The sequence below is a fragment of the Parus major genome, chromosome 1A (assembly GCF_001522545.3).
Source record: "Parus major isolate Abel chromosome 1A, Parus_major1.1, whole genome shotgun sequence".
In the NCBI taxonomy this organism is placed as follows: Eukaryota; Metazoa; Chordata; class Aves; order Passeriformes; family Paridae; genus Parus; species Parus major.
The window spans coordinates 63,737,387-63,756,165 of record NC_031773.1 but is presented as its reverse complement, the minus strand read 5'-3'; the positions used below and the strand labels follow the sequence as shown (position 1 = coordinate 63,756,165).

General features: G+C 42.0%; 1 protein-coding gene across 2 annotated transcripts in view; it reads left to right on the top strand.

Annotated features, from left to right (window-relative positions):
* Positions 1-18,779, top strand: part of ETV6 (ETS variant transcription factor 6) — a 128,689-nt gene that overhangs the window by 77,417 nt on the left and 32,493 nt on the right. For both annotated transcript variants that reach the window (XM_015628709.3, XM_015628710.3), the window contains exon 3: positions 17,488-17,652. In XM_015628709.3, the coding sequence (XP_015484195.1) occupies positions 17,488-17,652 (165 nt within the window). The remainder of the gene's footprint in view (positions 1-17,487; positions 17,653-18,779) is intronic.

Here is an 18,779-nt window from a genome sequence, read left to right as displayed (position 1 = left end):
TGTCTTGTTTTAAATATTGAGGTTAAATATGGGACTATGAAGTCCTGAAGGAGCTTCTTTAGATCCGCTCCCCCTAGACTAGGAAAAACAGGTGTTTTGAGCTCTTAGTTTTTGATATGATATAATTTCAGTACAGCTTTCATTCAGCCACCAGTGACTGTTGTGGTTTGATTAACAAACTTGACTCAGAAATGTTTGCAGTCTGGCCAGCTGGTCCAGCCATTGGCTTGGTGACATTGGCCAGCTGGCTGTCATTTCTTGGCTAAAAGGGGACCCCAGATTGCAAGTGCTGCTTCTTGGCTATGGGATAGACAGGAGTGAGACGCTGCTGGTTCTCAGGTCTCCTGGGAAAGAACCAAAGAAACAGCTTCAGAGTTACGTGTAGTCATCTGTCCCTATGTTTTGTAACCTGGATTGAAGGTATCTGGGAGAAACTGCAGGCTCATTTTCTGGGGTGAGTGGTTGATCCCCTTGTTTTTCAGGTTTCCAGACAGTAACCAGTATAAGAACTTGGGTTTGATAGATTTTCTACTTTTTGCCTGTTGTGGCTGATAATTTCTTTGCCAGGAAAGAGACCAATACATTGATGTTGAACTCTCAAAATGTCCAGTGCCCCAACACTTGGAACAGACCTCAAGAAAGAGAGGAAGTCTCTCCTGTACTCTCAATACCCCTCTGCTGGGCCATGTGGACAGGAGAGAAGTATGCCTGTGCTCAGGCAACAGTGAGAAGAGCTCATACTTGGGGTGGGGCAGAAGGAAGAGCCTGCAAAAAGGAGGCTGGTCAGGGAGATCAGCATTGCCCACTTATATATATATATAGCACAGCTATAATTCAAGAGAGAGGGATGTGAAGTTGAGCTAGGAGGATAGATTTCTTCATCTTGCCTTTCTTCTGCTGTCATGTACACCTGCTGCTGCACAACTTGCTGGAAGAAATGAGCCAGAGTTATGGCAGGGTGTATGATGCCCTCCTGGAGTGTTGGTTCCTATAACAAATGACAGTATATTCCTGCTGCTATCAGTTATTTGTTTAGCAAAAAATGACAAAGGTCTGTAGGTTGGCTGTAAAAGGGCAAACCATCCTGCTGCTGACCCATGCAAGTTTCATTATGATGCCACTATGGAATTTCTGAGGGTTTGGGGTTGTTTTTTTTCACCACTACTCATACTTTAAAAACAAAGGAAAAAATTACACTGAAGATATTTATTCTGCATTACAGCTCCTAAGGTTTTAAAGGTGAAGAAATGTCAGAATTAATATTGCCTGTAAGTACCTTGATCCTCCAATTACATGAGCCTTGCATATGCATCAACACTTGCAAGGTCTTGCAAAGTGTGGGCTTTGGGGTTGCATGGATAACATCACTAAATACTGATAAAGAGGAAAGGGAGTGAACCTTAGTCAGCAGAGGGGATAATGGTTGGAGAAAGCACTGTTCATTTTTAAAAATGTCCTTTTTGTTTTAATAATTAGTAATGCTAATAATCCACTAGGAAATCTGTGATATAGCGTGTAAACAAAATAAAGTATTGGGAAAATTCAAGTTCACTACAAATTGGCTATTAAATATTTTCAGTGAAGTAAAGTGAAACAGCTCAAGGCTGCAAAGAAATGATCCAACTGGCAGATTAATAAACTGAGAATTCACACCCTTAATTTGTAAATATAAATAGTGAAGTTCAGAAGTGAAGTCATTAATAGTCATTATCTGTCAATAGACTTTCTTGACATTAATTTTTAATACCATAAAAGTAGTGTCTTTGAAACGAATTCTTCCTAGAAGAGGTAAACCATGTAACATTTTTACTGTTTTTCAAAAATATTCTAAATTGAAATAAAGAGCTTTTAGAACTGGCTATCAAACTGGTTTTTGTAACAATTACGGAAAATTTTGCTTACCCCAAAATCTTTCTTACTCTAAAACTCAAAGTAGACCTCACAGTAAGTGTTATTAAACCCAAACACAGAAGAGAACTTGCATCTTGACTGCAATTGGAATGCAAGTGGTTGGATTAATGCCAACCTTGAAATATGGCAAATGTCTTCCATTTTGTTTTTTCAGTAGGTCTGATTTTGTATATTCAAACAAACTTCATTGAGTTCTCACCATTCTCCTGAATATTGTAAACTCAGTTTTCCTTTCCCCCTCAGTTACTGCCCGTGGAGATCAAAATGCTGCCTTCTCTACCAAAATCTATGGTAGAGAATGAGAGGTACCCCATCATTTCTGTTTTGTTCAGCTTTTATGAACTGGGGATTTGGGAAAAATATCAATAAATGGCATCCTCTTAATAGTTCTGCATGGAGATTACAATCCAAGGAAACTCTCTAGACAAAAATAGAATTTCTCTCCTGTTTGTGCATTGCCAAGCACACTGGGGTCCTGGTTTATGATTGCAACTGAGACACTACAATTACGCAGAGTAATAACGTAGGCCTGTTGAATTAAATGATGAAGGTAATTTGATTTCAATTAGGATTAGCATCTCCTGGGCCTTCACATGGATCAGGGCCTTATAGTATGTGCTGCTGTATGTAGAGGAATAATGTGTTCTGTCTTTCTGTGAAAGCAGGGCACAAGGCCCACTGGTTTAAAGATACTTGATATTTTTAAGCTGCCATGAAAAAATAAGTCAAGGGTTTGTTTTGTTAGGAAGAATTTCAAAATGTGTTCAAATTTCAGCGTGGACCTTTCCAGAGTAAAAAATTTCGAATTAAGGTGACACAGAAACACCAAGATAAAAATGTGTAATTTTAAGAAAGAATTTTACTAAGAGAAGGTGTGGTTTTTCAGCCCTTTCTTTTCCTGGATGGCAGTTGTCCAAGTGAGACACCCCACTAAGAACACTGGAACTGCTCACAGGAATATGAGTTAAACCATGCAGCTCTCAGTGTCTTGTTTATTACTTAAACAAGACTTAAATTGATGCTGCTTGGTATTCATCTTCCTTTTCACTATTTATAAGGGTTGCTTTGTAGTTTTGCATTTATCTCAATTTTTACAATGCAAGTATGGCTATCACTTGCACTCTTGTTTAGAATTACTTTTAGTTTGAACAAATGTCAAATGTTTATTTTAAAATAAAAGTAATTAGTAGGCTTTCATTTAAAAACAGAAAACATGCAGCCATTTTGACTGAATGTGAAAGGAACCTATACAGAGAAAGCAGAATTCTTTTTGCACTAACAGCACAATTTTCTTTGTTTCTCATTGTGTAAGAATAGAGTTACCAAAATGTACACAAGCTTTTTACAGGAAATGAAAATAAATCAGTAAATGTTTACTAGAATGAATATTGAGAATATCTAATATAAGGTTTTCCTTGTGCTTCTCTGGCACATGTAGGACTTACAGAGTGGGGAGGGAAAGAGAAAGAAGAGGAAAAAAATATATGCAAAGCTACCATTTGGGTAGAGTTATGCAAATGACCTTATCAGGGCAAGCAAAAGGCCTCTCCATCATTCCTGCCAATTTGGAAATAGCAGCTATGGACACACTCAGCTCCCTCTTCCTGAGGAGATGCAGCTTTAGCCTCTGATGTTGGCAACCACACCATGAAGGGAGATGAAAAATTGCCTCCTCTTTTATGTCTTTTTAAGAGGTTGGCAGAGATGTTAAATGAATCCTGGAGAGGGCAAGCACCCTGATGATATCTCAATACCATTTTTTCAATTTCATATGTGTTCTAACAAATGAAAGGAGCAAAGAAGCCACCAGGCTTTGACAGGGGTACAGAATTAGTACCAGATTGCTCTTGAGGCACTGGTATCCATCTTTGCTGACTTCCAATTTGAAGGGAGAAGGCAAGAAGAAACCTTATCACTGATTTTCACACGAGATGCAGACATGCTTTTCAAGTTGGAAAGCCAGTGTTTTCAAAACCTTGAGTGGGCACTAACTGGTCTGTTCTTTAACATTCAGCTGGGTGAATTGAATTTATGGTCAATATGATAAATTGGTGAGGATTTTTCATAGCTAGAGTTGGATTCAGTTTCAGGAGGCAACCAGAGTTCAGTCAGATAAAGGGGTCAGCTGAAGTGTTAACTCTGGGTTGGGTGTGCATGCTGAGGGTGCATCTAGTGCGTAAATGCTGCTTTATTCAAGTTGCTGCTTCTGAGGCCTGAAGGATAAACCATGTGTGTAGCATTACTTAAGCAAGAAGGTAAAGACTGAAACAAAACTGGGGGGAAAACAGTAACAGTGCCATGATATTTTTTTTTTGTTAAATGCATGCTGCTCACTCCTTGTTTCCCTTCTGATAACACCAAGGTATTTATGTACAAACAAAAGGTTCCTCTTGCCGAGTCAGCCTCCTCCTCCCACCTGATTCCGTCAGCAGAGTTGCAAAAGCATGACTGTGACAGTGCTAAATGAATGAGGCTGAGCTTGGTTTGACAAGAGAAATCACTTCACATGATGTGCACACCTCAGGGGCAGCGAGGGGAAGAGGAAGTATAGAAAAAATCCAAAATGAGGCATCACAAAAGATTTTGCTAAAAATCAGTCACAGTGCTTTCTTTTGAGAATTAATCTTTCAGGAAAGTTGTGTTTCAGGACTTAAATCAACAAATTTGTTCACAGCAGGGAAGACACAATATTGAACAGGACCAATGGCCATTCCAGCAGCTCTGGAAGAAGATATAAGAAAATAATCCTGTAATTTATTAAGGAATAAGCCAGCTCACAAATAAATCTTCTTTGAATTTCTGTTGTTGATTATCCAAACACCTGAATAACAAGGGTGTAAATCTTTACTGAAACTGCATTCATGTCCTCAGAAACTCTGCATGGTCTCAAACACGAAGGACTCCATTTTCATGAACATTCAGTACTTGGGTCCATATGCTCTGTGTTTATTATCTGCCAGAGAGGTGTGAGACATCTAGTTTGCAGATTTTCTCAGGGCTTCACGGGAAATTTTTGACACTTTATATTCCCTAATGTCATTTTGTGTGAAATTGCTGAAGAAGGCTTCTCCCACTCCTCAAATTGACAGTGTGCCCATGTCTGCATTTCTGCCCCATGCTGTCAGTGCCAAACTGACTGCCCCCAGTCATGGGGGGTGGGGGAGGAGGAAATCACATTAGCAAGCAAAGTATTTTAGAAAAACAGTTTTCCACTTGAAACTTGTTAAGAAGAAATAAAATACCTGGGAATGTCAACTTTCTTTGCACTTATGGGTATCAATAAGCTTAATCAATTTCTTAATTTCTGTAATGTAGCAATTATAAAAGCAGGCATGAAGGGAAAAAGCTAAGCCAACCTGAAAAGTTAGGAAAGGTGTCCTTTCTTCAAAATATAGTTCATTCATCATCCTTTCCTAATGTTCATGTTTGCTTCCTACCTGCTTAATTCTCCAGTCTGACTTTCTAAAAAATTGTGTTCCAAGCTTTGCAAGTTGGTTGTGAATCAGTCTTTCCAGGAGAGCAAAAACTTGAGATGATTTGGAAGTTACAGTACAAAAGAATTAAGCAAAACTGGTTTGGACTTTGTAAACTGAGTCCTGAAGCATTGGAAAAATAAAGAGAAATTACTTAGTGGAGACACCTCTGTAGCTCTCCTGATTTCAAGTTTTTGTGATTAAGTTTTTGTGAGTATGAGTGGTGTGTGAACAGACAGACTTACAAACCTGGATTTCTGCAACAGATAAGATAAAATAACAAGACAAATGTCCTTTACAGAGCTGACTTAGTTTTGCTAATGTATGGGGGAAGTGCAGCTAAGACAATTTTAATTAGACAGGTTGGTGAAAAAGCATTTCAACTTCATTTTCTCAAGATCCACATAATGAAGTATATGAGGACTCCAGTAGTTTCAGTTGGCTCCTGGGCACGTGAACATTGTATGCACAGTATCATGCTGTCACTTTGCTTGTACGCAGTACACCTTCCCTCTCCTGTCTGCCCTTATTGTAATGTCCTCTAGCAGGAGGTCCTCCTGCTTCAGTGTTTTATGCTACCTGGCACAACTGTCAGCCATGTAAAAAGCCATTAGATGTTGTTAAATATTTGTGTCAGGTGCTGTAATTTGATTCTCTTTCCCAGTATTTAAACTTATTTACCGTTATTTAGCCTCAGCCCTTCAGAAGAGGTGGCGCTGTTAGTGATACTGAGGGGTGAGTTCCTCACTCCTCCCTGCTGTCACAGCTCCACAGCCCATCCCAGCTCAGGTCTGGTGGCTCACAACACAAAGTGCCCCTCTCCAAGGACAGGGCTCCCCTTTCCCCTGGCATGTTTTCATTGATCAGAGCAAGCACAGGGATTGTCATCCTTTCTGTGGGAAAGGAAGGGTGGAAAAGACAGAAGTCCTGGAGATAGGTTCACTGATGTCGAGGTCACCGAGTGTCTGTACCAGCACAATAGGGTTATGTGGCACTAGGAACTGTGAATCTGGGATGATACCAGTTACCCATCACTACTAGGTGTCTGCAGCCTCTCTCAAACTCAAAAAGGATGAGACAAAACCTTCCTGTGATTTAGCTCATCCATTTGTTTTCCTTTTCATTCAAAACTTGATCCTTTACTGGAACTGCATAGGTAAATCATTTGCCTCTATTGACATTGCAATCATTTTTTCACTCTTGAAGCAAGCCTTTCTCGGTGACATCATCCAGATTAAACTCAAGTGATACAATAAACCCATGCATTATTTTTCTGTGGCATGACATGTTCTGTAATAATACTGGCTGAAGCATTTTCTCTGTTTTGTTACCACATCCAGCTGTTTTTCTTTTTGCAATTTGCCACCTCCCTGGCAGTTGTGCTGACCTAACTGTTAGTGCAATTGTGCTCTTAATCTCTTCAGAAAGCTGATCTGGCAGAAACCAATGTACATATATACATGAATACAGATTATCTCTCATCAAGAAAACAGTGTAGCTCCTCCATCATATGCACTGGCACATCAATGTGGTGGCCAGAAAACATGACTAAGTCAACACTACATATTGTCCAAGCTGCCACCTAGGATGAGCTTGTTTGAAGGACACTGTCATTATTGCAGACACCCCAGCACTGAGATAGAAATTATCCCAAACAGGATGTTGCATGTTGTCCCAATTGATAAAGTTAATTTTTCTGATTCCTTGTAACAGTATTTTCAAGTGGTCCTGAGTAGAGGTACTAATGCATCAACTTCGTATGATTTCCATAGAAAGAATAAATGCAAGCCAGTTTTTTGGGGGCCCTAATGTGAGAAGTTATTGGGTATGCTGACTAGCTTCAGAGCAAGAAGGAGTTAAGTGCTGGAGAGGAAGCAATTCTCAAGCTGTAGCAAAGATAATCATGATAATTTATCATCTGATAATCAGAGAGCACACACTTAATTCGTTCTCATTATCAATGTATTTCAAGCACAAGTACCTCAGTAGAAGAGGCTGTTCTGAACACAAGTTGCACTGGAAGGTTAAAGGGCCCCATGGAAATGGAATGCAGTTACTTCTCCTGAATGTGTGATGTGTTGTAGTGAAGTTTGGAGTCCATCTCAGTGGCTTCCTTATCCCCTGAATATTGAAAAGGACCCCTTTTCAAAGGCATCTAGAGCTGTTCTTTGAAGCACTTCACCTTTCTTTAAGACAGCAGTTTCTTCTTGGAGAAATGACTGACAGTTTGTAAGAGCTGTAGGGATTTGGTTCATTAAGGAACCATCAAGAAATGAAGCTAAATCAGGAGTTTTTAATCATGTCAAAACTCCAGTTTGCAGCATCTTGGGAGCAAGAGATGCCTGCAGCATGCTAAGAGTGGGCTTTTACCTCCAAAAATGTGGTTCAGAACTAAGTACGCTGTGCAGTGTCCAAAATTGTAATTTGTACTGTTTCCACCAGTAATTTAATATTTAATGTCACCTGAAGGCAGGTCTTTGCATAAGGCACAGAAGAACTCACGTACTGGTGTATTGAAGCAGGCTGTCATAGCCCTCCTGCATTAGGACTGAGAATGCAGGCAGAGAATGCCAGCATGAGCAAGACATCCAAAAGTAAAATCAGTAACAGTAAAAGTATGACATACTTCTGCTACATGTTGGTGGTAATTTTTTTTCTGTGGTGATTTGCTTAATGGTTACAGGCAAAGTAAGCCATGGTTCTGTAAGTAAAGCCAAAATCTGCTTTTACAGTAGCAGTCTAAGTGCAGCTGCAGCTCACAAGCCTTGTAGCCCCAGTGCAGAGGAAGCCAACAGATGACATCTTGCTGTTATGGCATAGACTGTTCTGTAGTGGAGTTGGCCTCACGTTCCCTGGAAACAGCCTGGAAAACATGCTCTTTGTGTACACACTTCCCCCCTCCCCAGCTCTCACAGTCACAGTTGAGTTAAGAAGCAAAGTCCCAGCCAAAATTCCTCAAGGGAAAGGGACCCAACTTCTTCAGGATGTGAGCCTCTGAGAACAAAATCTCCCTGGGAGAAAAAGGCAGCTTCTTAATACGAAGGATTGTAATGTTGTTGTTGGTGTTTTGTTGATATGTGAAACTGATATTTTAAAACTTTCCACTTGATTCAGCTGTACATAAAAGAAATTTCTGATCCCTCTCTTGCAAAACTGTAAGATCTCTCTAAATTTGCATCCACCAGAAGATCAAGTTGGCATAGCTGATGGTAGGTTAAAGTGATAAATTGCTGAAAGGAACCCTCTTAATTTTAGGCAGTTGTATTTATTGCAGCTAGCAACTATTTCTTCAGTTTTTCATATATTTCAGCATTGTTGGTCAGGTTTACATTACATTACATCAATGTACCAGCATTACTGCTACATACTGTAAGCATGGTAATAATCTGAGCACTCTCCTCCACTATACAGCAATTAGGTAGCAGGCAAAAGACTTAAGTAAAACCGTATGTAGGTGAAGACTACCAAGATAAATTTATTTCTGATTACGTACAAATCTTCAACCCCTCAGCCAGAGATCAAGGCCATACTATGTAAAAAAAAAAGAAACACGTATTGACAGTTCATTCTAATATGGGGTTGGGTTGTTTATCTTAAAATTACTGTTGCCAGGATGCACCAAGTAATTGATACGAGAAGTGGGAAGGTAAAGTAGGTGTAAAGGATGTAAAGATGCTCTGCACATGTCCAGTTGTAAAGAGAAGCAGAATAAAGTTCCTGGATTTGATCCCTCAGTATATGGGCAACCATCCATAGCCTTTGTGCCTCACATCTATAAAATCTATAAAATCTAATTTGTCTGCAGTTGAAAGGCACTGTGTAGTGTAAATGTGCAAGCGTTACTAATTACCAGCAATGGCTATAGCTGGTGCAGAAAAATGTAAAGAATGCTTTTTAGACCTGGAATTTTGACCTGGATTAAAATTAAATTGGTTTGAAACAATAAAGAGTTGCTGAGAAGAAAATGAAAGTTTTTATAATCCCTTGACTTCTGCTGGCAAAACTGTTTGCTTCTGGCAGCATCATCTCTTGAGCTAGCTACCCTGTGACTTAGTCAGGGCTCAGCTGCTCTTGTTTAGGATGTAGTTTTTGCACATACAAGGAAAAAACCAAGAGAAGACATTTCTTTCAGCTCCTTTTGGAAGGGAGCAGTAGGAAAGCAATGTCTGCTCCATGGACAACAGCCAAAAATTGGTTGAGAAGAAGTCAGGAGTAGATTAAGACTGTAACTGGGAGCAGATCCAAGCCAGCATATCCTTCCTCCCTGTCCCACTGCCACTGCTGGTGTTGCACTGGCTGCTGTGGCAGGAGTGCCGTGGTGTGGCAGCCGTGGGAGTGGCTGCTGGTGGCCAGGCAGTGTCGTGCTGTCCATGGCTCGCTGACCCCTGCTACACTCTGGCCTTCTGTACATGCTGCTCAGATGGAAGAAGTCTTGGAAGGAACGCTCTTGTCAGGTTTCTAGGAAGGTTTTACAAACAACATGAAAGGAAGCTAGAGCTGTCTGTGGAGTTCTTGAAAGCTCTTGGATGTGGCCCGTGGAACGAGTGCCTAGAAAACCCACTGGTCTTTTCATCACCTCTGTGGTTGCTCACTTCTTTGGTAGCTTTTCCCTTTCAGAACCTCAAATCCAACTTCAGCACACAAATTGGCACCGTTATCTAGACTGGTTTGTCCTGGTCTGGGTGAATTTTGTTTCAGGCCACAAACTGTCTGTCAGCAGCAGGCAGGCTGCTCCAACATTGTAATATTTTCTGTTTCTGACTAATCCCAAAGTGGGGCAGCTCACAGAGGACATCCTAATATCTGTTTATTCTATAGGTTTGCTCTGGATGATGCAGTGGAAAAAGACGGGAGACAAGTGGCTGCTTTGGGTCAAATATTTGGATCTCAGTTATAGGAAACTGGCCACTGGGTTGCACTAGAAGCTTTAATCTGACATCAGGTACAACTCCAAGGACTTCAGGAATTGGGCAGCAGTGTTCAGGGACTTTCCTGACTTGCTGGAGCCAGGGGTCTTAGCCATAGCTGAGTAATTTTATCTGAGTTACTTCATTTACTAACTTGTCCCTACATAGAAAAGGGGTTGGGCATAAAGTGAGAAAGAATATATTCTTCATTTTGAATTCTGTAGTGTGGTGTCAGATTTTGTGGGGCTTTTGTACCGGTGACTTCATCTGCCATCGTTAATCAGTGAGCTGTCTCAACCCAGCAAGCTAATTTAGAGTCCTGCTTGCGCATTTGATCAGCAAATGCAAACCATGTGTAATGTCAGCAGGTCAAGCAAGGTGATGGAACATAGGATTTTCACCTCAGTTCCAGAAAGGACCATAGTTGCTTCCAGGAAGCTGAGCTTGGCACAGGGTGTGGGCAATTGAAAAGATTTATTTCCCTGTATGAGAGCTCATTCTAATCGAGAATTTTCCAATCAATATGTTTCTTACAGACTTTCCAAAGGCTGCATTAGGAAAGCAATTTTATTTATTTTATGGCCCTGAGGGATTTGAATGTGTCAGCTTCCCAGGGTCTCTGTATAGACAGTGAAAGGAGAAGGGCTGGGTCACAGGGCACCATACCAGCAAAGTCATCATGGCAGAAACCCATGGCAGAGCTTCACTGGGTTGGTTTCTGCAGATGTCTGCACACATGGAGGCCCCAGAGCAGGCACTGTGCATGTAGTATTACCTGCACTTGTGCTCTACCTCTAATACCCTGTTCAACAGGACTCCAGGAAAAATAAGCCTGTGCCTTTTATTTCAGATTACGACTGAAAAAGCTGTTTTGTCCACTTTTCCCAGCAGCGTAGGAGATTCCCCAAAGCCTTGTCATTCTGATTACAGGCACTTTCAGACCTTCTTAAAGAATGTGCAAGCCTCACTTGTGGTTTCTTTTCCTGCCACAACTCCTCTGTTCTTTTCCAATCATTTTTTCCTCAACAAGACCTGTAAAAAGGGCATTTTTATCCGCTGCTATGCATTTCCTTCATACCAGTTTGTACTCACCTCCCAAATAATTCTCTCTGAGGATTAGCCAAGATTAACCTTTTCTTCATTTTCTACCTTTGCTTATCTCTGGGCCTGGAAAGTGCAGAGCCAGCTCTCTACTATAGGATGAGGCAATACCTGCAACCCAGCAGCAGTGACTAGCCACTGCTTCTCCACTGCCTGGGTCAAGGGGCACCTGCTGGAAAGAGCAAATGGTCAGGCACATCAGTGTACACAGACTTCTGTCCCCAGCCTGTAACAGCAAGTGCACAGACCACCAGTAGTACAGGATTTACCTGTGGCAGGGCTACATCTTCCACATGCATGCTAACCAGAACAGTACCTGAGGGCATTTGTTTACACTCTCCATCTGCATGGGAATAGCTAGGCATGCCACAGATTTCTGTCATCTCTGAGGAACTGGAAAGACTTCCTGAGAAAGCAAGATCTTTACCCTTCCTGCCTTGACCTTCCACAGCAGTGATAGTTCTGAAGAACTGCCAAGCATCCTGTGGGTGCTGGGTACTTTGGAGAAGTCACTTGGGTTAAGAGATGGATGCAGCAGTCCCAGCAGAGAGAGCACAGAATTGCTGCCTCAGGGAGACCTCAGTGCCTCAGTTTGGAAAGCTCTTCAGCATGATCCCACACTGGTGTTGAGCTCAGCAGTGCCCTTCTGGGGAGCAGGGTGGTGGTGGTTCTGTCAAGTCCAAGCATGATACCAGAACAAGGCCCCTGGTCTGCAGCAATAGTCAGTGACTCCAAACAGGGAACCAGAAAGCAGCACACACAGCCCCATGGCAATGTTGAACTGGCATTATTTGAAGCATCTGTGCAGCATTTTGAGCTTTTGAGCATTTTGGATGTTAACTGGCAAAGCCTAATGACACCTCTTCTCATTTTGGTAGTCCAGCATTCCAAACAAAGATGTGAGACAGGAAGGGACTTTAAAAAGTTGCTCCAGCAGAGCCCGAGAGAAAGATTTAAATCTAATAATAAACTTTTCTTCCAGACTGTGTTGCCTTTATAAAGAAATCAAGACTAAAACACAACCTCATCCACCTCTTTCTTGACATACACCATCATATGCAGAAGCACATATTATGCTTTACAGCTAATAAGAAAAGTTTTTGTTAATAACAAAGAAAGGAAGCATCAGTTCCTAAAGAGTTACTTGGTAGGAAACATTTAAGTGTTCTGAACTTCTCCAACATCATTTTCCCACTAAAGACTCACAGTAGCTACAGACATGAGCTGGCTTCCCTCATGCTGCCAGTGATGATGCATCTGTCCTTGGATGTTTGGGAACCAACTGCTGATTTGCATGCACTCGCCCCTTTGCTGTTTGCCCAACCATGCTAAGTAGTTTTTGGTGTGGGAGTGTGAACAATTCTGTCTGCCCTTCAGAAAGCAGGGATAAATGGGGGGTCTGTCTTTACCCCCTTCTCACATCATCATCCTGCCTGTGAGGCAGCCAGGCAGGAGGATGGAGAGCTTAACTGAAGTGGAACAAAAAGTTAGGCAAAACTTACTATGAATGCTGTTTTCCATGTGCGTGCTGTCCTGTGGCTGTGCCCTCATCTTGAAACTAAAGCAGAACAGCAGCTCTTGTTGGTGCTATGCATCACATTTTACATTGGCTTTGTGTCCTCAGATTGCTCCAAAATGAGTCAAGGTGAAAACAGCCTGTGGTACGCTATACTTCACATTTTAGGTGTTATCTGTTGCATACACTGAACATAGCAACTCATACTGTAAAATGCATACTCTGTCTTCCAAACCAGAGAAAGGGTTGCTGAGTGCAAGTGCTTTGCAAGATTCAGGGTCGGCTACATCTGTTCAAAAAACAAAGCTGTAGCCCCCCCAGAAGTCTGTGGTCAGGTAAAAAAATTGCTGTCTGTGTAGTTCTAAGTGCAAAGGTTATACTGCCTGAGCAGAACACTCTGTTTTTCCAACCTCAAAGCCATGCTGAGGGACTCTTTGTCAGAAGTGAACTCTTCAGAGACCATCTACTACCTAAACTGTTCAGCAGACCAGTACACTGCTGTTTGTGCCCATGTCTGTTGGTGTTTAACAGGTTTACTGGCTACTTCAAAGTGTAAATTACCGTCCCTCTCCATTGTACTTTGCTGCTTGAGAATAGAAAGGAACAAAGATTGGATTTCTTTTGCGCTCAGGATGGTTACCAGCCTATGCCCTACAGTGTGAGAATTGATCCTACTCATCATTTATAAGGTAGCCAGAGTAACAGGTGTTAGAAACAGGACTCGGGTGAGGAGTATGCTGCAGAAGTAGACACTCTATTAAGACACCAATGCATCAGCCTGCAGTGCTAGAAAGATGAGCACAGATTTTGTTCCCTGTTTAATGCATATAAAGCTATCAGTTTATAAACATGTCAATAAATTACTGCATTTTACTCTGCTGGAGCTGTGCTTGGAAACTGACAGAACATCGAGAATACACTGGAACTTCACAGAGCCAGATTTTGAGGGTTTGCATGGCTTTGTCTAATCTGCTTTCAGCTATTGAGTTCAAAAAGTTTTTGTTGTTGTTTCATTTTTTCACTACACAGATAGGGAGACCATGATGGGGAATGCTTGCCAGATTTCAACCAGAGGAGCAAAGGCAGAGATGGGAGCAGAGCCAGGTCTGACTCTTGGGTCAGAATTCACCCTGGGAAGCCATGGCCACCAAGAGGGTAGGCTGGGAGAAAGGCAGCATCCCCCATGTCTGATCTGCACCTAGTGAAAGCAGGAAAACCTTCACGCTGATTTCAGCAGTTGGTTCAGCAGGCAAGACTCTGCCCTCATTTTGCAACACAGCTCTTGTTTTCCTCACTTTATTCTGCTTGGTAAATACCTTTGTCAGTTGAAGACAGTGCTGTTAGTTTCTGCAGAGAATAAAACCAGAGAGATAAAAAGAGCCCATTTTCCTCCACTGTGGGCATGACAATAAAAGAAGATGGAGAGAGGAAAATAAGTAACAGAACCCAAAGAAGAAAAATAGTATAAGTGGAATTAGATTTTCTTTCATGGACAGTACAGGAAAGCATTTTCATGACCTACTGATAGCAGTGTACACTGTGCTGTAAAATCCCTTCAGCTGCTAACCGACCATCTCATGACCTTGTTTTCACAAAACCAGCTACTTCTTCTTAAGAAGGGTCAAAGAAGGTGGCATTCAAGTTTAGTAGATGCTGTACTGCTCATCAAAGAATTATTTTTTGAATGACAGTTTCTGAAGCACTTTCAGCAACACTGCTGTGCACCTCTAGAAAAGCCTCCTGGGTCTGAACTGGTTCAGCCTCACAAAACAAATGGGCATGTGGTGGGGGCATGTTTTTTGAGAAACTGACTTCCCAGGAAAGCAGCAGGGAAGGGAGAGAGGGAGGGAGGGAAGTGAGAGAATAAGAAATCCATCTAGGGAAAAGCAGTTTACTTATTTTATGGTACCTTATGTTTTCCAAACACAATGTAAGTATTTTAATTGTGGGATCACCCCAGGGGTGAAGTGATGTGGCAAATCTACCCACTCAGTTTAGCCATAGCCAAACTGAATTAGAGTGGCTGCTTGCTGATTCTCAGTAATTTCAAGCCAAGTGGTCCTAGGTCATATTACTTTGGGGCTTTTCTCACAAGTTTCAGAGGTGCTGCTGAAACCCAGCAGAGACCTCATTTGTAGTGTGAAGTGTTGGGTCTGTTTCAGAGCTGTCAGCACAGCTCATGGGGCTTGTCTCAGTCTCTGTAACTTATCTGTTTTGGGTCTGGCACTGATCAGTCTAAAGCTCTCTTTAGACACGGTACTTTTGTAGTAGTTGAACAGAAGGCAAAAATTCCCTTCAGGTGGGAAATGTCGATCTGTATTTGTACAGGGAGTGATTTATTTATTACATCATTATTTTTAAGGGAGCACACACCTCATGCGAATTTATCGTACAATTCTGTCCTTGTCAGCCTGATTTTCACAGTGATGTTTACTTTTGTTTCATGCTTCATCAGGTGAAATGTACATCAGAAAGCCAGTTAGATTTCTATACAACAGTTCTCCTTTGGGCAATTTATTACTTGCATGGCATGGCAAAGAGGAAGGCAAAGGTAGTCACACATGAGCATTTTAAGCACTCCTCAGATGGTCTTGTAAAACCCTTTCATATGTTGTGGTCTGCCTGCATCATATCTCACCTTTCTTTTAGCTACAGCAACAGCCTGGAGTCTGGAGTGTATTTTCTGCAGGAATAGCCCTTTATTCAGCAAAAGATGAACCTCACTGGCATTTTACATGACAGTTTCCATGTCTGTGAGCAAATCTACACCTCACTCCAGTCCCTTCAAAAAGAAAGGTCCTACAGAAAACTCTGACCTCAATAAGTAGACTCTAATTCATAGGGGGAAGAAAAATTACTTCATAAATAATTAAGAGCTACTACTTGTTTCTATAGTACAATTGTATGCTACAGTTGAAAACCAATGGAAATTCTTGTTATGGCCATGCAGAATCCCTTTCTTAGGTCAGCTCTGACCCTTTCTCAGGCACAATCTCAGTTCCTCTTCTGACAGAGATTCAGTTCTGTATGTAGCTGTGGCTCTGGGACTTTACAAAGCTGTTGTCTGGGAATATGGCAAAGCAGCAGAATGCAATTCACTTCATGTTACCTCTAGCTAAAACAGAAATAAAAGGGTTGCCTATCTGTTAAAGAAGTAAAAACCAAACCAAAACAAGAGTGGTACAACTCTCACAGCTTGAGAGTCTCTCCTACCAAGCTTCTTTTAGTGCTTGGTAGGAGGAGAGTAATCAGATCTCAGAGAATGGTGTGCCAGGAAGGAAATTTCTTCCCATGTGCAGCGTACAATCAGCCAGGTGCAATACAAGGAAGGGAGGTTCATCTTCCTCCAAAGCATAAGGTACTGGCTCCCGCCAGAGGCTGTGTAGCAGAGGTCTGATCAGATATGGCAAATTTTATGTTCCTATGCACAGTGGGGTAAGCTTTATAGCAAGTCAAACAATGAGTCATCTCACGAGGGGGAAAGGAAAATAAAGCTTTTATTGCCCATTGGATTGGAGATAATCTCTCTACTTGGGTATAAACAGCTCTTCACCATGCTGCCTTCTCACCAGGGGAAGTAAGCTATTTTAAATTTGTGTGTAGAACAGATATTGAATTGTCATACCTCCCAAACTTCTCTGCCTGGGCCCAATGAAGGTAGCAGGCAAAATGTCTTTGATGGTAGTGTGGTTGGGCCTCTGTAAGTAAACACAATAACCTAGGCTGTATAAGCTGTATGAGCTGGCTGGCAGAAAGGGAGTGCCAGATTCTCCTTGGCATCTTGGAAAATCTGTCCTCAAACCAGATATCCCTACTATTTTATTAAAAATGCTATACACTTTTACATGGACCCGGTTACATTGATAATGTTTGATTGTTATACAGGAAACACGGGCTAAAGCAGTGCCAAAGATGGCACAATATTGGGCCTGGTTTTTCTCTCCAGTGTGAGAATGGCACCTGCTTACATAATGGCACCTGGAGGAGGTGTGGGCCTGTCTGAATACACCTCTCCCAATAATACATGTTCTGCAATCACACTGTTACAGGGCCTGTGTTTAAGCAACCCTTCCTTACAGACCCCATCTCAGCCACCTGGAGAGAAGCCATGGCTCTCTTGGATTTGACAGCTTTTCATTATTCTTTATCTTGATATTTTCATTATTCTTGAATGTGCAAGAGGTATGAAGAGAGAGCATACCTCTCTTCTATGAAAGGATACACACCAAGGATGGATAGAACCTGGGACTTTGCCTGCTGCCTATTTTGTGCATCAGAAGGAGCACATGGAGGAAAATCCTTTTGCACAGTGGAAGCCTGGAATGAAACAGTGTCCTGTGAGCTTTCTTCAGATTGCTGAGGCAGTTCTCACTTCTCAGTATGTCACAGATAAACCAACGTATTTCGTAGTCCAGTGCTTAGAGTAATCCTGCACAAACATGACATTCCTCTCCCACAGTTTCCTCTGAGACTTTGTATGTTATGCTGTGGGGAGAAGGGGGAGATTCAGTGATGTCTGCCTGTGTTCCTGTGCCTTGTATCAATTTGGTAACAGAATTGTGGTCTTTTTCTGGCACAGGTTTGCAGCCGGTTTACTGGAGCAGGGAAGATGTGGCCCAGTGGCTCCGGTGGGCAGAGAAGGAGTTTTCCTTGAGGCCCATTGAGAGCAACACCTTTGAGATGAACGGCAAAGCTCTGCTGCTCCTGACCAAAGAGGACTTTCGATACAGGTCCCCTCATTCAGGTGAGGATTATTTACAAAAGCTGCTATTGGAAAAAGAGAGGCAGCTGCAGTAGAAGCTGAAGAGGGTCAGAGGAGGAATGGCTACCTTTGCTGGGGTGGACTGGGAGAGGGACGGTAAAGGGAGGACAGAAACACTTGTATGAGGCAAGGACAAAAAGGACAGAGAGGGAGGGAAATCCTGATACACCTGAGTTGTTGGCATATTTGAATGCAAATTCAAACCCAAACATCCAACTTGTTTATAGTTAAAACTCCCTGCAGAGCACCCAGAAAGCAGGCTGCTCTGACAGCATTTTGTGACTTCCAGCTCTTCCCCGTAAAGGCTTATCTGTTCACAGACCCAACTACAGCAGCAAGTTAATCAAGTGCTCTAGCCTCTTTAAGCAGCCCATATTAGCATTTTACATCCCAGTTGTCTTGGCTGAGGTGCTGCTAAAAGTGACTGCAAAACTCCTCCTTGGGGACTTTGCCTCTAACAGCCACTGTGGGATTTGCTTTTCTTTACCGTATTCTCACATATGCTGGAGTCCAGTCCTCAGCACAGACAGGTGTGTACATCAGTCTGCCTATTGCTCAGATTATGTCTTCACTTATTCACAAAGGAGATTTAGAAATGTGTGTGTTGCCTGCCTATATTTGTATCCCCTGTGGTCTGTCTGCTCCAGTTTTACAGTCAGAGTAAGCCTCTGCCCTCCTTTGTCAGGGGTGTTTAACTAAATATAAGTTGTCAGCTTCGTTTTTTGTGACCACATGAGGTATTCCTGCTAAATAAAAAGGCTTGCACTTCAATCACTATAGGTGATCAAAGAGCTTGGACCAAGTGGTGACAGAATTGCTGTGAGGAGGCTTCCAGTGCAAGGCTCACATGGTGCAGGAGTACAGCTGGTGCTGCTGAGATCCAGCTGATAATCAAGCTGTGGGTCTAATTCTGCATCAACCTGCTTGGCCACTCTCCACAAGCATCCTCCTGCAGAATCATCTGCCTCACAAACTGTTGCTTATGTTTAGTGTATATAAAGTTTTTAAAGAATGTGCTTTAAATCCAGGACTAATTTTGTATGGAAGATCACTGTAATACATTAGTGAGAACTAATGCCTAGAAATGTCTTTTTTTTTTTTTTTTTTTT